At 54.7% G+C, this 22,712-nt stretch overlaps 1 protein-coding gene across 1 annotated transcript in view; it reads left to right on the forward strand.

Annotated features, from left to right (window-relative positions):
- The window catches only part of JPH3 (junctophilin 3), a 49,841-nt gene extending 28,022 nt beyond the window's left edge, over positions 1-21,819 (forward strand). The window contains exons 3-5 of the mRNA XM_038148399.1: positions 4,420-4,544; positions 9,368-10,287; positions 20,408-21,819. Coding sequence (XP_038004327.1) covers positions 4,420-4,544; positions 9,368-10,287; positions 20,408-20,488 — 1,126 coding nt within the window. The 3' untranslated portion in view covers positions 20,489-21,819. The remainder of the gene's footprint in view (positions 1-4,419; positions 4,545-9,367; positions 10,288-20,407) is intronic.
- Positions 21,820-22,712: the final 893 nt, after the last annotated feature.

Genomic DNA, 22,712 nt, shown 5'->3' on the forward strand with positions numbered 1-22,712 from the left:
GAAATCTTACCCACAGGATGCTTTTTAACATTCCCAATAATGTGGATTTCTCTCTGTGTTCAGCACAGAGCTCTCTTTGACCCCCAGCATGAATTTGCTCAGTGTCTGCTGCCTGGTTTTTATTGGGATGTATTTTCTGTACAAAAACGCTGGAAAAATAGGAATAAAGGGGGCAAATCCCTCTCCTGGCTGGAGTCAAACAGCAAATGGAGAAGGACTCACCAGTGATCCAGGTTTCTCGTGGCTCCAGGTGCCATCCTGGCAATTCCAGGTGTCACTTTCACAGCTCTGAAACCTTTCTGGGCTTCTGTAAACTCGCTCTAATTTCCAGCCTCATTTTAAAGCACTTTGTCCCACTTGTTCTCCTGCCAAAGCATTCCTGGAACCAAAACACCTCTCAAGCCTCACCTGGTTTGAATTTTGCTTCCTTCCTGAATCCCTGAGGGTTTTGCTGGGAGTTCACCCCTTTTTGGCTAACCCAGCCCCCAGCAGTGGCCTTCCAGCAGAACCCTTGGAACCACTCCTCGCTCACTCCAAGCCAGCCTGGAGTCACTGCTGGAATTCCTAAAAAGCCGAGTTCTTCCTTGCAAATCAGTTGATTCCAGCTTCTTATAGATTAGCTGGAGCTGATAAACTTGGCATTAGGAAGCAGACCCAGGTATTATCCCTTCCCCTGTCAGCTCTGGCCAAATCACAGGCGATCTGCAAAGATTTCTGGGAATCTGGTTGGTTGGGATTTTTCCCTGCCTCCTGCCAGCTCCCCTTGCCAGTTTGACCACTTGCCCGCTCATCCTCCGAGAACAGTGAGTCAGCTTGACAAAAAATTATTAAATAAAATATTCCAGGCCAGCCCCAGCTGGGACTCTCTGCCCTGAGACCCAAAACGGGGGCTCAAAAGCCACAAACCATCCTGCTCTTCCCCCTTTCTGGCTTTTCCCAATCCCAGTCTTGGCCTGAACACCCTCCCCCAGCTCAGCTTGGATGGTGAAGTGCACTAAAATCCTGGAATCATGGACTGGTTTGGTTGGAAGGAGTTTAAAGCCCATCCCATTCCCCCCCCTGCCACAGGCAGGGACACCTTCCACCATCCCAGGCTCCTGGATCCATCCCAGCTGGAGGAGGAGGCTGGGGATGCTCAGAGGTGGGAGGAATTAAACAGCTCCTCTTGCATCACTCTTCCCTCCATCCCCTCATGAGCCCACAGGAACAGGATGATCTTTAAGGTCCCTTCCAACCCAAACTATCCCATAATTCTGTTTTATGGGGAAGGCCCCAGCCTTATTTTCACCGTAGTCTCCAGTTTGGTGTCTCCATCCCAGAAAAAATTTATGGCAGCACTTTAGGGAAGGAGGAGCAGAGCGATGAGATCAGGCCCTGTCCATGTGTCAGGGAGGAAAAAACCCCACTTTTCCAGGGAAATAAACTCCAGGCAATTAAGTGGGAATTAAGATTTAGCACACGCCACGAGCAGCAGGCGTGGAGAAAGGAGACAGCTGGTAAATTTAGGATGTGACAAAGTCATGCGAGCACTAACTGGATTACTGGCATTTATTTGGGAATACTTATGGATTTTATTATGCAACGTATGGATCTCCATAATTCTGCTTTTCACTCCTGCCAGCGTCTCAGGGAGCTTTACAAACAATTAATTGGTGACACCCCAGGAAATCCAGTGTGTCCCCCTGCTCCAGGGAATCCAGTGTGTCCCCCCGCTCCAGGGAATCCAGTGTGTCCCATGTCCTCCAGGGAATCCAGTGTGTCCCTCTGCTCCAGGGAATCCAGTGTGTCCCTCTGCTCCAGGGAATCCAGTGTGTCCCATGTCCTCCAGGGAATCCAGTGCTTTCCATCCCTCCCCAAGTGTATTTGGATCATCCCGTCATTGATGGGATTGATTTTTAACCTTTTCTGAGCCAAATCTCCAAGTTTTCATTTTTTAAATTCCCTGCACTTCCTGGGTCGATCTTGGGAGTCCGTGGGGATAAGCAGATCCAGAAGTCTTTGGAGTGAGTTTTCAAGGGATGGAAATGCATCCACCCCCCAGGGATGGTGATTTTAATCTATTTAGGTTGGATATCAGCAGGAATTTCTTCCTGGAAGGGGTGGCCAGGCACTGGAACTGCCCAGGGAGGGTCAGAGTGCCCATCCCTGGCGGTGTCCCAGGAATTCCTGGAGGTGGCACGCAGTGCTCCGGGTTGGGGACAAGGTGGGGATGGGGCACAGGCTGGATTTGGTGATCCTGGAGCTCTTCTCCACCCTCAATGATGCCACGATTCCATCAAGGGGGTGCTGAGTGCCACAGGGAGGAGCAGAGTCTGGGCCATCCCAGAAACCCAGCCCGGGGTGGTGGCTCCGTGTGGGCTCCTCCAGCGTCACCTCCCGCTCTGCCACCACCTCCCAGCCCCTGGCTGCTGCTCCAGCCTCCTTCCCTGGCAGGCAGAGAGGGCTGAGCGGCTCCAGCCGCCTCTCCAGGGAGGATGGGGAAGCAGAGTGTAATCCTGGCTGCTGAGCGCGGGCCAGGCACTCACAGACACTCTTAATCCTCAGCTGGGGCCAGCAGGGACCTGGGAAAGTGCTGCAGCGAGGCAGGGACAGCCCCAGCCCCGGCAGCTCCCAGGCCAGGGGATAAATGGATGGAGGAGCTTCGAATCCACATCCCTGAGAAGCTCCCCTGGGAGATGCCAGGGGTTTAAGGAGCTCAGACAGGCAGAATCTGAATTTTAACCTCCTGGTGGCTCCAATGGTTTAATGCACAGGTTTGATGCCCCGGTGTTCCCCACAGAGCATGCTGGTGCCAAAAATGGGGCTGGAAAGAGACCTGGAGAGGGACTGTGACAGGGCATGGAGGGACAGGACACGGGGGAATGGTTTGAAGCTGGAAAAGGGTGGATGTAGATGGGATATTGGGAAGAAATTCCCAGTATCTGTAAGGGTGGTGAGGCCCTGGCACGAGTTCCCAGAGAAGCTGTGGCTGCCCCTGGATCCCTGGCAGTGTCCAAGGCCAGGCTGGAATAGTCTGGAGTAGTGGAAGCTGTCCCTGCCCACAGCACGGGTTGGAATGAGATGGATTTTAGAGTATTTCCCGACCCAAACCATTCCATGATTCCATGAAAAACGGGAGCAGCCCTCACCTCCCCTCCTGGCAGTTTGCTGCAGCTCCTCCTTGGGGCATCCCTGCTTCTCCTAAAAGAGCAGGGCTGGGATACCTGACAGGGAATGGGCTGTGACACCTTTGTCCCCTCCTCTGATCCCACCTGAGTGCTGGGCAGGGGGACCCCTGGATTCCTGCTGGGTAAAAACCCATTTAAACCCAATTTTGGGGTGAACAATCACAGAGAACCCTCGGGACCTGCAGCAGCATCACCACAGCCCTTCCATCACCTCCAATAACTCTGGAAAACAGCTTGGATTCAGCTCCAGGGCTACTCCAAAGCAGCCGATGGCTGGGAATAAAGCATTTATTAGAGCAAAGAGACCTGGGAAGTGTCAGGAGCGAACACAGGTGACAGCACAGCCACACTCACCCTGTTCCCCAGCCCTGGCAATGCTTCCAACCAAAGCAGGCACATTCCTGGCCCTGTTTTCCATTTTTAGGAGCCTGTCAGAAATGGCACTCCCTCTCCACGCAGATGTCGAGAAATTAGAGGGAATTCAGAGAGAGGCAGAAAAAAAATGATTAAAGGAGATGGAGGGCCTGATTTTGGAGGGAAAAGAAATCAGTGGAGTTATTTATAACCCTGCCTGCACCGGGGTGGGAGCAGGAATTTTTGAAAGTGCCTGGATAGCTCGGATAAGGGGGGAAAGGGGAAAAGCAACCTCCAGAGGATGCTCTCAGAGAAGCTGTAAATCCTGAGTGATGGGATGAAATGCCAGCCAAAAAAAGCCTTTGGGGAATCATCAGCAAGTGCAGGGGACAGTTGTTGATCCAGAGGGAAAAAGTGCCCTGATAAAAATGTGTGAAGGGATGGTGGAGGCGGCTCCAGAGCCGAACCCCCAGCTCCTACCTCTGCTCCCAGTATTTATTTACATCCAGCATTTTATGCAAAACGTGGGGGTGGGCGTGGAAATGTTCTTTTTTTTTTTTTCATCCCCAAAAAACCGTGTTTGGTTAAAAAAACCCAACCAAACCAGCTTTAAATTCAACCCTGGAGGCTCATGGGAGATGCACGGAGAGGCTGCTGGGACAAGGTGGGAAATGGGATGGAGGGACCCTTGGGGAACAAATCTGAATTTCCTGGGTGGTTTCCAGGCTGAGGAGCAGCTCATGAAGGTGTTGGAAAATCCCCCGTACCCCAGCCAGCCCCAAGCTCTGCTGGCAGTTCCTCCCTCACGGCCAAAGGGTTTTGGAGGAATCTGTGGGGGAAATTTGGGGTTCCCCGTGGCAGGAGGGAGCTGCCTAACGGTGTCTCTGTTGCCTTGCAGGACCTCTCACTCCAGGGCCAAGGCGGAGGCAGCCGTGACGGCGGCGCAGAAAGCGCAGGAGGAAGCGCGGATCGCCAGGATCACTGCCAAAGAGTTCTCACCTTCCTTCCAGCACAGGGAGAACGGTCAGTCCCTGCCAGGCCCTGCCCTCGCAGCCCTGCACACGCCCCAAAGCCCCCAAACTGCCCTGGCTGGAGGCTCCACCTGTGCCCACAGCTCCCCATCCCCACCGGAGCTCCTGGAGCGGGAAAGCTCCGTGGAACACCGGGTTTTGGGAGATTTAGGGCAGGGCTGTCAATATCCAGCAGTTCCACCTAGTTCAGGGCTTTTTGCCTGGTATTTCCTCTTTCTCCCCAAGTTTTTAGTTCAAAGCCCTCGGTTGTTGCAAAGAAAGAGCGCAACAAGGGCTCTGGATGCAAACAGAGATGATCCCAGAGGTCACACTGACTTTACACCAATGGCTTGTGCAGTTCCTGATTGCTTTGGAAAGTTTGGACCCAGTGGGACCTGACCCTTCCCTCAGCCTTGCAAATCAGTCACTGGGAAAATCCACATTTGATCCTTCTTCCCTCCCTTCCTTCCTTCCTTCCTTCCTTCCTTCCCTTCCTTCCCTTCCTTCCCTTCCTTCCCTTCCTTCCCTTCCTTCCCTTCCTTCCCTTCCTTCCATCATTTTCACCATTCCTTGTTGATTTATTCCCATTTTTGCTCACCAAAGGTTCGGGGAAGACGGAGCTCAAGCCGAGCCGGGGTCGGGCCTGGGTCTGCAGCCGAGTGGGAAGCTCCAAGTCCCCCCAGCAATAATTAACCTCATAATTAAAGTGTGGCTGGGTTTATAGAGAAGATTTCCAGCCCCGAGCCCTCCTCGGGAGGCGGCTGTCACTGTTCTCCCCCTCCCAGCTCAGCGAGGATTACTCACTCGCTTTAATTGCTCCCGGGGCTGCTGCGGTGACTCAGGGCTGCTCCCGAGCTCGGGGACAAGGGCCCATCGACCGTGCTGGCCCAGCCCGGCCCGGTGCTCGCCTCATCGAGTTGCGGAGGCGGCCGGGGGCATCCCATGGCTCAGCTTTGGGGGCCGCAGCAGCCTGAGCCGGGGCACACCCCCAGGCAGGGCCGGTCCGAGCATCCCCTGCATCCCCGGCATGTCCCGGCTGCGGGAGGAGGCTCAGCCCGCTCCAAAGCCGCCCATCCCTCCTCCTGCCCAGCCCCATCTGTACACGGCAGACCTGAGCTTTCTCGCAGGGCTGCGTGCTCCCAGGGGCTTCTCCAGCCCTGAGATGTTCCTCATCTCCATTTCCTCCTGCCAGGAGACTTTGCTGGTTTAAATCACCTCTTGGAAAGATATTTTTAGGTAATACATTTTTTACTAGCTCCTGGACGGGGCCGTGGCGCTTCACTCGTGCTGGGGTTTGTGTGGTTGGAGCTCTGGCCGGGGGTTGTGTGAGCCACGGGAGGGGAGGGGAGGAAGGCGGTTCCACTTAGAGCGCATTAAAAAACAAACACAGCATCCCAGATGTGCCGGGAGAGCTGGCAGCGCCCGCGGAGCCGCTCGGGCAGCTGATGGGTGCGAGTGGCCGTGTCACCCACAGAGCCGCCACCTCGGACTGGGGACAGCCGTGTGGGAGCTGCCACCACACTGCCAGCATTGCAGGGGCTCTGCGTGCCCACCGTGCTCAGGATCGTGGGTGCTGGGTGTGCCCACCGTGCTCAGGATCGTGGGTGCTGGGTGTGCTCCCATTATTCAGAATTATGGGTGCTGGATGTGCCCCCCTTATACAGAATTGTGGGTGCTGGATGTGCCCCTCTATCACAAAACTGTGGGTGCTGGATGTGCGCCCTGCCACAGGATTGTGGGTGCTGGATATGCCCCTCTATCACAGGATTGTGGGTGCTGGATTTGTCACCCTTGTACAGGATTGTGAGTGCTGGATTTGTCTCCCTTCCACAAGATTTTGGGTGCTCTAAATGCCCTTCCTTGCAAGGGATACTAGGTGCTGGATGTGCTCCCCTTGTTCAGGATCATGGTGCTGGGTTTGTCACCCTTGTACAGGATTGTGAGAGCTGGATGTGCTCCTCATATTCAGAATTGTGGGTGCTGGATGTGCCCTCCTCGTTCAGGACCCTGGGTGCTGGCTGTGCTCCCTTGCAGGGTGCTGCAGGTCCCCAGTGCCACCCACGGCGTGCTGTGGTGGGTGCTGAGTGCCACCCACCCCCTGGGTGCTGGCTGTGCTCCCTTTCCACGGGAGGCTGGGTGCTGGATGTGTTCCTGGCAGGGAGGTGGGTGTGGGTACCACCCACCTGGCACAGCGAGTGCCAGGGGTGCTGGGTGCTCCCCCAGAGGGGTCTGTGGGTGCTGTGGGGACACCACAGAGGGGTCCATGCCCACCTCAGCATCAGCCCTGGGCACCCCATGGCAGCTGCAGCTCCTGGAAGGTAAAAACAAAACTATCCCTGTTTTGTATCCTGCAACACCCTCTCGCTCGTGGTTCCCATGCCCATCAGCCATGGGCATCTCCAGGTGCCCATCAACCCCAATTCCTGCACCCAGGATCACCCAGGCTTGGGTGGTGCTGCAGAACCGAGTGCCCTCCCCGGAGACAGCAGCACGCAGAGCCAGAGGCTCCCAAACCCCAAATGTGGCTCCTCAGCTTTGGCTTTGAAGCCTCGGAGGCCGGGCTCGGCTGCCTCCATCCTGCTGGAAATCCACATTTGGTGCTCCGCATCCTCCTTCGCTCTCACAACCCTTCTTCCAGGAACGTCACGTGCCCTGGGGCTAATTTTAGCTCCGGATAATTGTTGCACATCCTCGGGTGCCGAAAGGGCCCCGGTGCATCCGCGGAGATCCTGCGCAAGGAAACGCCTCCATCCCTGCCGGCTGCGGGGCTGGGGGGCAACAGTGCCCCAGCTGTGCCCCAGCTGTGCCCCAGCACCCCCCGGTCCTGCTCCTCCCACAGCCCCAGCCCCCGGGGATTAACCCAGGAAAGGCAGAGCCCCCTGCAGATTGGTGCTGGGGAAGGTTTGGGATGAATGGGATCCGATGCCATTTCCCTGGTGTGGCTGTGGGGAGCATCTCTGAGGTTTCTTGTTCCCTCTCTGGGGCTCTGGGAACAGCAGCAGTGGGTGTAGCCAGGCTGGACATCGGCTCTGGTGGCCTTGGAGATAGTGGAAAGCTTGCAAATCCCTGGAATTCCAGCAAAATCCCTGAACTGGGGAAGATAAAGCCCAAAAACCAGGGACGCCCCAAACTTCGGATGAGCCTGTTCCCACAGGTGGCTTTCCAGCTTTCTCACATGAAATCCTTTATTCCCTCTGTGCCTCAGCTTCCCATTTGGGATCTTGGAAGGTGGCTGGGACAGGAATGACTGCAAAACAGTCCCAAAAAATCTTGCCCTTATCCCAGAGACAGATATTCTGCCGGAAAACAGAGGGGTGAGCTCCACCTTTCTCCTTCTCAGCAATTTCCCACCAATACCAGGATGTTTCAGGGGCCCTGGATAAACCCCAGGAGATTCAGTCTCCCACATGCAAACAGTGAGAAATGAAGGCTGGACTATGTGAGTATAGTCCCAAAAACTCGAGTCATTAGGAGACCACTTCCCATAAATTGCTTGGGTAGATTTCCAAGCGGTTTTTTTCATTATTTCCCTCCCTGCCAGTGCTCTGATGGGGACTCCAGCATTCCCTGTGTGTATCTCAACCGTGGCAGAGGTGAAGGCACATCCCAGCAGCTCCCCAAAAATATTCTAGAGAGAAAATTGCTCAGCAGAAGTGGAGAGACCCGAACAGGCGCTGCCGAGCATTTATTTTTAACGATGGCACGAAAATTGAGCTCTCCCTTTTCAAGACTCGTTTCTTGTCTCGCCATAGCAATCACAATTAGATGCATTTCAGGGGCATTAGGCACTTAATATATTTATCAAATTATTCACCTAATTTAGCATGGCTTTAGCTGGGAACAACTGGAGAGGGGAAAAGGAGAATTAACCACTATCAGCTCGCTTGAAATCGTTTGGTGTTTCATCAGCGATGAACACGTTGGAGGTTTTTGTTCCATGTTCCTCCAGCAGCAGAAGACATTCAGCCCCTCCTGAGGTGCCCATCCCCAGGGTGACCCTGCCTGGGAAGTGTCTGAGCTGAAGGAATGAGGAGCCTCCAGTGGGATGAGGATGGGGGGTACTGGCCTCAGGTGGCCCTGAACAACCAGCCCTGTCCTTCCAGCCCATCCTGGGGCTGAGCAGGGACATCTCCATGTCCTGCTGGGCTGTGTGGGGCAGGAAAGCTCTCGGATGTGAGGTTTGTGGGGTTTTTCTTGCACACCTACCCAGATGTGGCTGTTTCCCTCCTGCACCTGGCAGATGAAAGCTGAGGTGATTCCCATGCAGGAGGGGCGTGAGGTTGGTGTGGAGTGATCCCAGTGGCACCCAGGGTGGTCTTGGTGACACCCAGCACACCCAGGATGGTCCCAGTGGCACCCAGGGTGGTCCTGGTGACACCCAGCACACCCAGGATGGTCCCAGTGGCACCCAGGGTGATCCCAGTGGAACCCAGCACACACAAACACAGAGCACAGGGTGTGCCACCAGCCATGTCACAGATTTCCCTTCCCAAGCTTCCAGACTGGGAACTGATAGGAAATGTGGTCAGATGGATCCCAAAAAACCGTCAGAACCTCTTCCCAGCAGCTCTGCGCCGCTGGTGGCTTCTCCACACCTCTGGGGTTGGAAAACCATTGCTGTGGTTCTACAGGGCAGGGCTCAGGGCAGCTTTGGTGTCACACCAGTGCTGCCAGCAGCTGTGACACTGCTGTCCCAATCCCACCCCGCTGCTCCCCACCACCCAACCCTCTGCTCCCCATTCCGTGACACGAAAAACCCTCGGGGCATCCACGCACCAGAAATAATCCTGTTGCCTTCCCTTCTCCCTTCTCTCCTCTCCACGACTGCCCCCGAAGGGCTCGAATGCCAGCGGCCGAAGCGGCAGAACTCGAGCGATGACATCGAGGTCCTCTCCACCGGGACGCCCCTGCAGCAAGAGAGCCCCGAGCTGTACCGCAAAGGGACCACCCCGTCCGACCTGACCCCCGAGGACAGCCCGCTGCAGAGCTTCCCTGCCAGCCCCTGCTCCACGCCGCCCCTCGGCCCCTCCTGCAGGAACAAGAGCGCCCACTTCTCCAGGCAGGTCTCGGTGGACGAAGAGAGGGGAGGCGAGATCCAGATGTTGCTGGAGGGGCGTGGCGGGGATTACCTGCGCCCCAACAGCTGGAGCGAAGAGAAGGTGGGCGGGAGCCGCGCCGGGAGGAGCGGGACGATGCGCAGCGGGCAGCTGGGCTCCACCGCTGGCCCCGAAGACTACAGAGGTCGGAGCGGGGGACACAAACATTCGGCCTCCAACCACAAGCCGAGAGAGAGGTGGACAGATTCCCCAGCCACGGTTTCATGGACTTCCCACCACAGGTCCCACAACCACAGCTCAGGGAGCTCCAAGCTGCTTGAGCTGGACGAGGAGAAGATGAGCAATTACGAGATGGAGATGAAGCCCCTCATGAGGATGGATTCTTATATGCAAGAGATTCACACCCAAAAAAGACACTACAGCAAAGGGGGGGGCTGCAGGAGCGTGGCTGACGAGCACCGCGGGGAAGAGCGGGGCTTCGGGGTTCAGAGACTGAGGTCTAAGTCCCAGAACAAAGAGAATTTCAGGCCAGCTTCCTCTGCCGAGCCCACGGTGCAGAAACTGGAAAACCTGAGATTCGGGGACAAAGCTGAACCTCGGCTACTGAGGTGGGACTTAACCTTCTCCCCGCCACAGAAATCTTTACCTGTTGCACTAGAATCTGAAGAGGACAGTGGGGATGCGCTCAAATCCAGTACGGTGAGTGAGGCACTGGGTGTGGAATTCTGGCCTGCAAGCCTTGGGCTGTTGTGGGGCTGAGTGCAGCAGGATGGGAGGGAAATTCGGAAAATGTGAATTCTCGTGGGTTTGTGCCTTGACTCCCCTCTGCTCCCTTCTCCCACCCTGCTGGATGTTGGTGTGGAGTGTTCCACAAAGGCTGTGGTGGGACCAGCAGGGTTTTCCCTGGAGGATGGAGTTTTGCAGCCCAGCCCCTGGGCCAGCAATAAAAATCCATTATTGCTGGGAATTTGGTGGGAAAGCTGCAGGAGCAGGCAAGGCATTGGTGATGCTTCCTTGGGCTATGGTTATGGCCACAGAGCTTCCTGCTGCTCCAGGACAGCTCCTTGTGAGACATCCCACCCTGGGCTCCTCATTTTGGGGGAGATAAGGACACTTTGGCTGCTGGGAAGGTGTTCAGGAGAGAAGACAGAGCGATCTTAAAAGCTGCTGCAAAGTGGAAGGGAATAATCTGTTCTCCACGAACAGAATTAATGGGCTTAAAGTCAAGGAGGGTGAGCCATTAACCATGGCTAATGAGGTGAGGGCTGTAATGAACTGCCTGGGGAGGGGGGGTCTGAGCTTGGACATCACCAGCTCAGACAGGACCCGGACAGAGCTGAACCTCCTCAGGAGAAGGCTGAGCTGGGTGGGTTTTAGGTTTTTTTAAGTCTTGTTTTTTGAGGATTCCTGGATTTCCCATTAGAAGCTTCCTCACTTGTCGTCCCCGTTGGTTGGCATTGACAGGAGAGGTGGTGGGATCCTCTGGGAGCACTGGGGAAGCCAGCACTGCCCCAAACTGTCCCTTGTCCCTTACCCACACACAGGGCAGGGCTGGAGGTGTCCCATGAGGATGCCCCAGACCTACCCAGGAGAAATGGAAAACCTGTCACGCTCAGGAGGTGACATTTCAGCAGGAAGGAGCTACATCTCCCTGTCAGGGGAGCACAGGATGGTGCCTGGTCACGAAACTGAAATGAATTTGTCAGTCAGGCTGAAAATTCAGGAGAGAGGCATCGAGGTGTGTGAGGTGTGGTGACATTTGCCATGGCTGCAGTGTCCCTGCTCCTCCAGCACCTGCCAGCAGAGCCAAAGTGCAGAGAGAGGAGGGAGCAGCCTGGGATGCAGGAAGGATGGATCTGCCCCAGCTTCCCCGCTTGGGCTGTGGATAAATCCCCCCCAGAGCAGCCTGGGATGCAGGAAGGATGGATCTGCCCCAGCTTCCCCGCTTGGGCTGTGGATAAATCCCCCCCAGAGCAGCCTGGGATGCAGGAAGGATGGATCTGCCCCAGCTTTCTGGATGGAGCTGTGCTAATTCCCCCCAGAGCAGCCTGGGATGCAGGAAGGATGGATCTGCCCCAGCTGCCCTGCTGATAGATCCCCCCAGCAGCTCTGGAGCTCTCTGCCTCCCCATCCCTGGGGCTCAGGCTCAGCAGCTCCCACCCAGCACCGAGGGGGAGCTGAGCACGGGGGCTCCACAGGACACATCCTGCAGCCCTGGAAAACCAGAGCCATGCAGGCTGTCCTTGCCTGCCTGGGAAGCACTGGAGACATGACAGGCAGCATTAGGAGCCTGACAGGCTCCCAGAGGGGAAGAGCAGCAGCAGTAATTGCACAGACACAGCCCTGGCAAGGCTGTGGGATGCGCAGATGTTCCAGCACCTTTGACAACACAGCCTGGGAGACACAGGGTCCCCAGGAGGGATGAAACCACCGTTTCTCCTCGCTGAGAGACACGTGATTTTGGGGAGATCACTGGCACAAGCAGCCCTGGGCTGTGTCCCCACCCAGCCCATCAGATGTGCTCCCACCTCGGAGCTGTCACAATAAACCTCCCTCCACATGGCTGGAGGCAAACTGCCACCAAGACATTCCCAGCCATTCCCAGCGAGTCCTGGCCACTAAGCAAGGGCCCAGCCTGCGTGGAGAAGTGCATGGAAAAGCCATTAGGATGCACATCCTACTTTGGAAGTGCTGGAGCTGTGGAGCAGCATGTTCAGTTTTCTCACATTCATAACCGAGGGTGGAACAGATGGCGAAGGTTTGGGAGGAAGCTAATGTAATACAGAGGAAGAGATAATATGTGGATTTAAATAACCCACAATGCCAGCAACAATTTGTTCTAGCAGGAATTGCACGGTGCTAGCAGGGTTTTGTTCCAGTGGCCTGGCAGGGAGGGGGTGGCTGGACAGGAGCAAGGGAATGTGTAGGGGAGGAATGGGAGGTGCAGGATCTGTGCTCCAACCTCCTGCCCAAACCCGTGACCTCACCTGCACCTGCCATCAGCAGCATTTCAGACTTCAGGGAGCGGTGAATCCCTGAGGAGGAGGAGGAGGGGAAGGCTGAGGGGGAAGGATTTATCCCACAGACCCCACATCAATCTCCACGCAGCACAGGACACTCACACACTCCATCCTGCAAACCCCCATTGCATCCTGCTCCAGCTCCACATCCCCCCCACAGCAAATCAAGGCTCCGCAGTCCCCCCAAAAGCCCAAATTCCCCTTCCCTGGGGCCTGGCAGGGCAAGGCAGCTGTGGGCAAGTGTGTGAGAGCCCACACTGCTCCAGCCTCTCCCCTGGGTGCCAGCAGTGCCAGCTCCCTCGAAGGGAGGGGCTCAAAGGGCAGCTCCCAGCTCCCACCAGCTGGGCTCCCAGGGAAAGGAGCTGCCATGAGCAGGAGGGATGCTCAGAGCTGAGCACGGCTATTTTTGCCCTACCTGAGGTATCCCTGAGCAGAAGCGAGGTCACCCTCACAGCTTAGCTTGTTTTAAAAATAATCTGCCCTAAACCAGCTCTGCACAAGCCATCCATGAGCCCAGGGCTTGGCTCTGTGCTGGAGTGGCAGCTCCAGCTTCCAGAGGCAGCACACCTCTGGCAGTGCTGGAACGGGCTGGGGGTGCAGGTCTCACAAAAACACACCCCAAAATTATCATTGCTCCTGATTCCTGTCTGAAAAACAAGCTGGGAGCCACGTGGCCTTGAATCCAAGCTTCTCCAAAGCTTCACAGGCAGGGATGCAGACTCCACAGAGGAGTCTGTAGGAGCTGTAGGAACTTTGTTCTCCTCTGCCACTTTTCCCCAGTCCTTTAAAAGAAGCTCCCAGAACCACCCCCCTTTGTTGGGGCTGCACACCAAGAATTGAAAAATCCTCCCATAAAGGTCATTTCTTGAGGCCACGGCTCAGTAACGTTGATGAAATTCAGCCCTGCTTGGTGTTGGCTCTCAGGGGATTTGGGGGTTTTGGGGTCACTGAGCCACACAAATGTTTTAAAATGACATTTAAGGCCACCTGATCTCTCTGTGCCGCTGTGGGCACTGACCCAAGCATCCAGAGGACAATCTCAGAGCAATTCTCAGTGTTGGGGCAGAGGAAAACGGGAGCCAATGTGCCAGGACAGGTGCCGGTGTTGTGGGATTAAGGGATTTATGGGAATGTCCCCATCCTTCCTGGCCTTAAAGGCCCATGAGGCACAAAGCCTGGATGCTTCACAGGTTCCTCTGAGGAGAACTAAAACGGGAAAAGAAAAAAGGAATTGAGAGACTGGAAAGGGAAAGGAGCTTTCTAAAATGCCAGCGAGCGTTTTACCCACAAACCACAGCCCGTGGCAAGGCTGGGGAGGAAGAGAAAGGAGCAGATCTCCTTTCCTGCAGGTGCTGCACATCTGCCGCTTCTGGAGGGGAGGAGAAGCGCTTTGGGCACGGACCAGCTCAGCGGGAAGGGTCGGGCTGATCCATCACCCCCTGTCCCCCTGAGCAGCGGCGACCCCCAGCTCTCCCAGAGCCTCAGGGACCGCCCTGCTCCGCCTGAGGGCACCGGGGGCGTGAGGGGGCTCAGGGCCGGCCCTTCACGGACCTGTCCCACAGCACCCCAGGGATGTGAGGGGGCTCAGGGCCAGCCCTTCACGGTGCCCTGTCCCACAGCACCCCAGGGGCGTGAGGGGGCTCACGGCCGGCTCTTCACGGTGCCCTGTCCCAAAGCACCGCGGGATATGAGGGGGCTCAGGGCCGGCCCTTCACGGTGCCCTGTCCCACAGCACCTAAGGAGCGTGAGGGGGTTCAGGGCCGGCTCTTCACGGTGCCCTGTCCCACAGCACCTAAGGAGCGTGAGGGGGTTCAGGGCCGGCCCTTCACGCTGCCCTGTGCCACAGCACCCCAGGGGCGTGAGGGGGCTCAGGGCCGGCTCTTCACGGACCTGTCCCACAGCACCCCAGGGATGTGAGGGGGCTCAGGGCCAGCCCTTCACGGTGCCCTGTCCCACAGCACCCCAGGGGCGTGAGGGGGTTCAGGGCTGGCTCTTCACGGACCTGTCCCACAGCACCCCAGGGACGTGAGGGGGTTCAGGGCCGGCTCTTCACAGTGCCCTGTCCCACAGCACCCCAGGGGCGTGAGGGGGTTCAGGGCTGGCTCTTCACGGACCTGTCCCACAGCACCCCAGGGACGTGAGGGGGTTCAGGGCCGGCTCTTCACAGTGCCCTGTCCCACAGCACCCCAGGGGCGTGAGGGGGTTCAGGGCCGGCTCTTCACAGTGCCCTGTCCCACAGCACCCCAGGGGCGTGAGGGGGTTCAGGGCCGGCTCTTCACGGACCTGTCCCACAGCACCCCAGGGACGTGAGGGGGCTCAGGGCCAGCCCTTCACGGTGCCCTGTCCCACAGCACCCCAGGGGCGTGAGGGGGTTCAGGGCCGGCTCTTCACAGTGCCCTGTCCCACAGCACCCCAGGGGCGTGAGGGCAGCGGCCCAAAGCCAGCCCTGGCTGTTCCCCGCAGCGTCACACGGAGCAAATCCCAGCCCAAACGCAAAAATTCCTGGGGAAAGAACCGCAGCAGAGGCTCTGAAGGCACCTCCCGGCTGAGGGATCTCCGAGAGCCCCCCGTGGCCCCGCGGGGGTGGCGGCGAGGGATCCCGGCAGCCTCTCCCTCCCTCCCTCCCTCCTCCGGCAGCGAGCGGCAGAGGGTTGGATTTGCCAGCAGATATTGCAGGCAGGTTTCGCTGTCGCTGGGGAGAGGCAGGAGCACGCAGCCAATCTGCAGGGAGCTGCCGGGGCTGCGGGCAGGGGCTGGGCACAGCCTCCCCCGGCACGGCAGCGGGGATGGAGCCCGGCACCGGCACCTCCCCGCTGGAGCTGCCCTTGCTGTTGCAGTACGACACGAAATGAACCGCACTCGCACGCTGAGATGTCCAAGGCAAAAAAAAAAAAAAAAAACACGTTTATTTCCTGATTTCGATATTTATAGAATTTCAAAAGTGACCGTGGATTGGAGGATGGAATTGCTGCCTCTCCAACCACACTGGTCAAACCAACAGTCTATCAATTCTCTCTTCATCCAGAAAGGATTGCAAAACAAGCATTATTTACATGAAAAGTGCGTGAGAAACTCCATTACAAACACGTAAACATCAGAAGGCTTAGAAGAACTTTAGAAGAACAGGGTGAAACCCTTGCCAGAGCTGCCAGGTTATTCCTGAAGGGATTTGTCCCAGGTGGAGATGAATTTTCCATCCTTTTTTAGGCACCTTTATCCCTAAAGGTTGTAAAATGAGTTTAAAATCAAACCTGGGTGTTTTCTCCACCCCAGCCTGTTTGGGGTGTGGAGCTCCCCTGTGCATGGAGGTGCTCCCATTTGGCTGCTTTGGGATGAAGGGACCTGGGGAATTGTTTGGCATTAACCTCCCTGGGATTAAACCCTGTGATCTATCCCTGTGGCTTTCCAGCTTCAGGTTTTCCCATTTATTTCTTTTCCCATCGGGAGCCATCCCCAGGTCTCCCAACACAATTATCCCTGGGTTTTCCTTATTCCTCTCATCTCAACCAACCAGATTCACCTCAATCCCAGCTGGCAGCTGCGTGCCCAGACAAACATAAGCCATAATTTCGTGGGAATAAGGAGGAAGAGGAGTTCTGTTGCCATCACAGCTCTGGAATGAGGCAGGGCTGAGCATTGCTGCAGGGGTTGTCTCTTCTTAAGACAAATAATAATCACAAACTGTTCCTCCTCTAATCCCTTTCGTGTTCAGACAACCTGAGGTAAATAATCTTCAGAGAGAAATGGGATGTTCAACTCGACAGGGTCCTTTTCAACGCCTTTTCATCTCCAGGGCCTTTGATGTACCCAGGAGCACCTTCCTGGCTCTGCTCCTGTCACTGGATATGGGGGTTGAGCCCAATTCCATCTCTTAGCTTGGGAAATGTGGGGCCAAACACCAGCTTTTGACTGCATTCGAACCAAATTTTAACTGCTGTTTTTAGAATAAAAATGTTGAAATGACAGCTTCAAGCATACCTAAACAAACACACTGAGCTCAGTCCCAGCACCTGGAAGGTGAGGATTGAACTGGGGTGACACATCAGTTCTTTAAGAGACTAAAGGATCTCTAAGATCCTTTTTTAAGCCCTTTTTCCCCTAGAAGCAGGTTTTTTCCATCCCACCCAACTCACTTTTACTCAGACAAGCACTTTTAGCATCTCCTGGGCCCCTTCCTGGAGCCACAGGAGCTGCTGCAATCCGCTGGAGAAAGCCAAGTGGCTCCCTGATGTTTCCTTTGCTAAATGCTCCTTAACCATTTCACAGAGCCTGTTCCTGGCAATGATGTGACAATTCAGCACAAATGTCACCGAGCTGCTAAGTTTGCAGCCCTTTCTGCAGTGCTGAGGCTGGAAAATGGTGCATATCTATATTTTCTTTTTTTTTTTTTTTTTTTTTTTTTGCTGATCCAAGTCCTTAGTAATTACACTTAATAGATCCCAGAGGGATTCCTAGGTAACCTGCACTCTGGTTTCCATGGCAGAGAGGCAGAGCTTGTACCCTGTGATAACAGATAATAATGGATTGCTAATGCTTAAATTAATTATGCCACAATTGCATTTGTAAACCAGCTGTCCGTCGTATTCCCAGAAAAACCCTGGAGTTGCTACACAACAGTTCCAGGATAAAAACAAACAAGGCAGAGGGGCAGGGATTACTCTACAGCTACAATTACTGTTATTACTCCTGTGCCATAACTGTTCCTATTTTAGTGTTTCCATGGGTTAAGGTCTAAGTTTATGTTCTTTAAGCTTGGAAGCAAAGCTTAAAAATCCTTGGAGAGCCAACCTGTTGATAGAGAAGGATCCTTTTGCCCGGCGGATATTGGTGTAAATTCCCATCCTTTTGTTTTCCTTCTCCTGTGAAGGACTCCAGGGATATTATCATTTAAAAAAATTGCAATTTGGCCCCACCAAACTGTGACAGCAACAGGCAAAGCTGCAAATCAGAGGCCGTGTCTCCTCTTTTCAAAGGCTCCTGTTGGAGGTTGGAGCGCAGTGGGAAGGGTTTAAAAGCCACTGCTTTTAAAGCACTGGTTCTTTGCTGCAGCAAAAGGGAGTTCAGTGCCCTGCAGCCAGGCTGGGCTCAGCAAAGCCTCTCTCCCAAAGCTCAGCTCCGGCACTGAGCCATCTCCTGCCCAGGCACGGAGCAGGAATGATGCTCAGGGCTGTCACATCTCCCAGGCCATCCCTGCCACGGGAGGGGAGAAGAGCAAACCTTGCCCCTGAGCAGAGGGGAAGGCAGTGAGACCTCACGAGACAGAAATCAGGCAGATATAAGCATTGAGAAGTGCAGCAGACTCCATAACTGGAGCTAAAACAGAAGATTTGGAGGGGCAAAACTGCTTATCCAGCAGCAGATGCCATTCCCTGCCATTCCCACCTGGACAGCAGCACACGGGGGAGGGGGTTAAAAAGAGGGAGCTGTAAAAAGAAGGCAGAATTTGTGAGCTGGATTTGAGCTGGTTGGTTTGAAGGTCTCCCATCTGCCTGGTCATCCTGTTCCTGGGGTGGGAATTGTGGCAGATCCGGTGCCTGCAGTGGCAAAGGAAGGATTTTCTCCTGCCCCTGCCCTGCCCGGGGCTGCAGGATGCCAACAGGCCCAGCCTGAGCAGAACCTCTGTGCACAGGGATCCAGGGGTGCCAGTGTGAGCAGGGGTTGGATCCCCCCAGTTTTCCAGCTGAGGGCACAGCTTTGATGCCATGTGTGTAAATCACAGAACCACGGGATCATTTATTTGGAAAATGCTCTGGAATTGAATCCCACCATTCCCCCAGCACTGCTCCATGTCCCCAAGTGCCACATCCACACAGCTGCAGGGAGGGGGACTCCACCACTGGGTGAAGAATTATCCCCAAATATCCCATCTGAACCTCCCTGGTACAACCAGAGGCCGATTCCTCTTGTCCCGTTGCTGTTTCTTGGGAGAAGTGACCAGTGAAGGCTGAGCTCCCTCCCCAGAGGGCTGGACCTCGGGTGCTGGACCTCGGGTGCATCCCCAGAGTGAGGGAACAGGGAATTGGAGCACCCCAAAGCGAGGGAACAGGGAATTGGAGCACCCCAAAGCGAGGGAACAGGGAACTGGACCAGGGGCAGTGCTGGCTGTGCTATTTTGGCAGGGAATTCCTGTGTGGAGCAGCCCAGGGATGGGGCTGAGCCCCCCCTGGCTGCGGGGCCGGGGCAGGAGCTCGTTCCGTGATTTGGCGGGGCCGTGCCAAGGCAAACAATGACACTGATAATCGCCTGCAATCTGTTATTATATTACCAGCAGCTCAAAAACCCTAAAACCCAATAATCTTCTGAAATGCAGCTAATCCCTCCCAGCGCCAGCAAGGCCGGGCTTGGCACGGCCGGGCTAGGGAAGGGAAGGAGCAGCGAGCAGGGGTGGTTGCTGCCTTTGGAAGCTTTTCGTGGCACAGGAGGAGAGGTTTGCCGGGAGCAGCCAGCCCTGGATGGGTACCTGGCTGCTCTCCGCAATCCCTGCCTTGGCTTGGCTGCCTTTGACCCTGTTGCTAAGCTACAAATATGCCTTTCCAGCAGGCTCCAGCATCCTCGCTCCCACCCACTCCCAAACGCCAGCTGAATCAGGCTGCTCGGAACAGAAACCATCCCCGGGCAGCCGGGAGCTGCTTTTTTCCGTTCCTTTTCCAGCAGCTCTGCAGAGTCACCCAGGGAAAGCTCCCAAGGGGTGCCCAGCCCTGTCCCCACTCCATCCCGGCGACGTGGGGAGTGCCAGGAGGGGGCAGGAGCTCGGGGAAAAGTGTTCGGAGCATCCCAGGGCTGGGATGCAGCAGGAATAGCTGAGGATCCCAGCAAATCCAAGAAAAAGCAACCACCCACCTGCTGCCAGCAGCACTCGCCCCGTGTGAGCCACGTTCACACCGTGGCACCAGGGATGAGGTGCCAGGAGGGATGAGGTGCCAGGAGGGATGAGGTGCCAGGGATGTTTTCCTGACCAGTGTCCTACAGAAGGATATGTTGGAGGGCTGGCTGCAGTGCCCTGACGTTGTGGGGTCCCACAGGATTGTCCAGAACGTGCTCCAGGGGAAGCAATGGATGCTCCCTGAGGGATTGAACCTTTCCTGGGATGTTCAGCCCAGCTGGGGTGGGGTTTGCACAGGGCAGCTGCAGTGAGGTTCCTGCAATGCTTTCCAGGTGAAATCACAGAATCCTGGCCTGGTTTGGGTTGGAAGGACCTTAAAGTTCCTCCCATCCCACCCCTGCCGTAGCAGGGACACCATCCCAGGGTGCTCCAAGCCCTGTCCGACCTGGCCTTGGGCACTGCCAGGTGGTTCCCAGGAGCTTCATTGGGTCCATATAAACTCAGGAAAGGTTATTAGAGCATTCCCAAAATGTTGCCTGAACATGGACCCCTGTGTGCTGGCCTGATGTCCAGGATACCTGGAAAACAACTGTGTTCATTGGGAAATGTCCTGGACACTTCAAACCATTTCCAAACTAAGATCCCATATAATCTGCTTTTTTGGATTTTTTTCCTTTTTATTGACCACCTGATAACCAACCAATTTTAGTTCTGTTTTTAAGGCCAGAATTCCTACGGGAGTGGCATGGGATGATCCATGATCCATCAGGGGGTACAGCCAAGTGTTTGTTTGGCAGCTTCAAAAATCCTCCAAGGGTTCCTGGGCACTTTGGGAGGTGTCCATTGGGATCTGCTCATCCCCAGAGCTGCCTGGACTCCCCAGAGCAGATTCTCCTGGATTCTCCCCAGATTCTCCTGGAATCCCTGCAGAATTCCAAGGATCCATCTAACTCCTGTCCTTCTCTTTCTCTTGCAGGGTTCAGCTCCCATCCTGGTAGTCATGGTGATCTTACTAAATATTGGAGTCGCCATTTTGTTTATTAACTTTTTCATCTAATTCAAGACTGTCTTGTTTGCAAAAATAACAGTTACATGTATGAATGGGAGAAAAAAAAAAAACCAACAAAAACAAAACAAAAAAAAAATTCCAGAACCAAACAACAACAAAAAAGAAAAAACAAAGGGAAAAATCATAACTCGAACTGTCCTCTGACAATTTCCAAGTCTTTTCACAGAAGAACAACAAATGATCGAGTCTCACTCACAGTTTGCCTTTTTTCCTGGGTAATGTTTTTTGGATTTTAGCCAAAATTCTTTGCTTGTATAACACTATGCTGTGTGGCATGGCAAAATGCTATCAACACTCTGCCCCCCCAACACTGGGAAGGATGAGAAGGAATCCCAACAAAAGAAAAAACCTCGTTTCCCTTCCCCTCACCCCCACCCCCCAAAAGAAAAAAATTGTCTTTGTAACAACAGCAATGAACCCCAAAATGGAGATGAGACAAGGGGACCATGGGGAGAGTTTGGGTGGAGTGGGGACGGGTTCTGGGATGCTCCAGGCTGAGTCTCCCAGGGAAATCCACAACAGCTTTAATGATAAATGGGAGAAAAAAGCAGAACCAGGCTTTTCACCCTTTGGAAATGGAGGAATGCTGCTGTGAGAAGGAGGAGAGAAGGAGCACAGGGAAGGAATGAGCCCTGTCTGGATGGGAAGATGGCAGAACAGGCCCCATTCTGATCCTTGTTTTTAAAACAAAAATTGGCTTTTTGCAGAATTCCTCGGGGCAGGGGGGAATAGGGAACACGAGGTGTGAGCAGCAGCCCCAGCACCCTCCTGCCTTCACTCCTCCTCCCCAGGCTGCTCCTCACCCATGGCAAGGCAGGAAAACCACCCAGAGCTACTTTTAATTCACAGCCAGTTTCTCCTGGCTAAAAATTCCCCCAAAAACCCCCTTGGAGGCACCTCCAGCAGCACGGATGGAGTGGCTGATGGTGCTGTGCTGGTGAGGAGCATCCAACCCATCCCATCCCAAAAAATGTGCACAGGGAGCAGGGTGGGGAGGGACAGGGGACAGAGGGCTCAATTCCAATCCGCTGAGGATGACAATAAAACAAAACCAAGCAAAAATCCAACTGTTTCTCAAAGGCACCTGGGGAGGAGCACCTGGAGCATGTCCCAGAGAGGAGGGAGAGGGTGGTGGGTTTGTCTCTTACATCTTGCTGTGGACTGTTTCAGACATCATGCTTGGGCTCTGAGCATGTAGTATTTTGCACTTTGTAATGCAGGATGTATATTCCAGCTTCCAACATGTCCCTGTATTAAAAAAAAAAAAAAAAAAAAAGGAAAAAAAAAGAAGAAAAAAAGAAAAAAAAAAGAAAAAAAAAGAAAATCAAACCAAACATCATTGGCAATGGCAGCCTCTAAGGATGTATTTTCTTTCTTTTTTTTTTTTCTATGTCACTTAATTTGTTCGTTTCTACCATCTTTGTACTATGCCGGCCTTGATTTTTGTCCCCTCCCTGTCCCCACGGATAATCTGCATACTCATTAAAGATGCGTATCCCTGTTCTGAGCTGTCCTGGTGCCGATCACACAGCGTGCTCTCAGCTCCAGCCCTGGGCAGAGGCGCTCCCCGAGCTCCCGTCCCTCCCCTCGGTGCTCCCCCACCAGCAGCTCCTTTGGGATTTGGCAGGGCCAGGGACCAAATCCCACCCTCATCCCCCCCTGCAGCTGCAGGAGAAGGGTGCAGGAGGGTGGCGGCTCCCGAGGGGGGTGAGACCCTCCCAGGAGATTTTGGGGGTGGGGAAGGAGGGAAAAGCCCTCCCCGACATTCACGTCCAGAGTTGTTGGATCCAGCCCGGACTCGTGGACTCAGCTTTGCTTTGCTTCTGTTTTAGCTGTTTCTCTGCTACCTTTTCAGCAGATTTCTTATTACACTGCACTGGATTGCTATATTTTTAACCAGAAATAAACTAAGGATTAGAGCATGTGCCAGTTAAATTCAGTTCTTTTCCTTACATGGTCTGATTCCCTCCTGTCGCAGTTTTGCTTCCTCTTCTCCTTCCTTTCCCTTTCCAGGCACAGGGCTATGGGTGGACAGGGGAAAGGATAATTTTGAAATTCCATTTTCCACAGTAACTGTCCATCATCTTCCCACTGCTTCCTTTTTTTGTGTTGTTTTGGATTTTCCTTTTGGGTCCTTAGTCATAATTTTTTTTTCCTCTCTCAACGCTTGCTGCACACTTGAAATGAACCAAAAAAAACCACATATTGGGAT

The sequence above is a fragment of the Motacilla alba genome, chromosome 11, assembly GCF_015832195.1.
Source record: "Motacilla alba alba isolate MOTALB_02 chromosome 11, Motacilla_alba_V1.0_pri, whole genome shotgun sequence".
NCBI classification, from domain to species: Eukaryota; Metazoa; Chordata; class Aves; order Passeriformes; family Motacillidae; genus Motacilla; species Motacilla alba.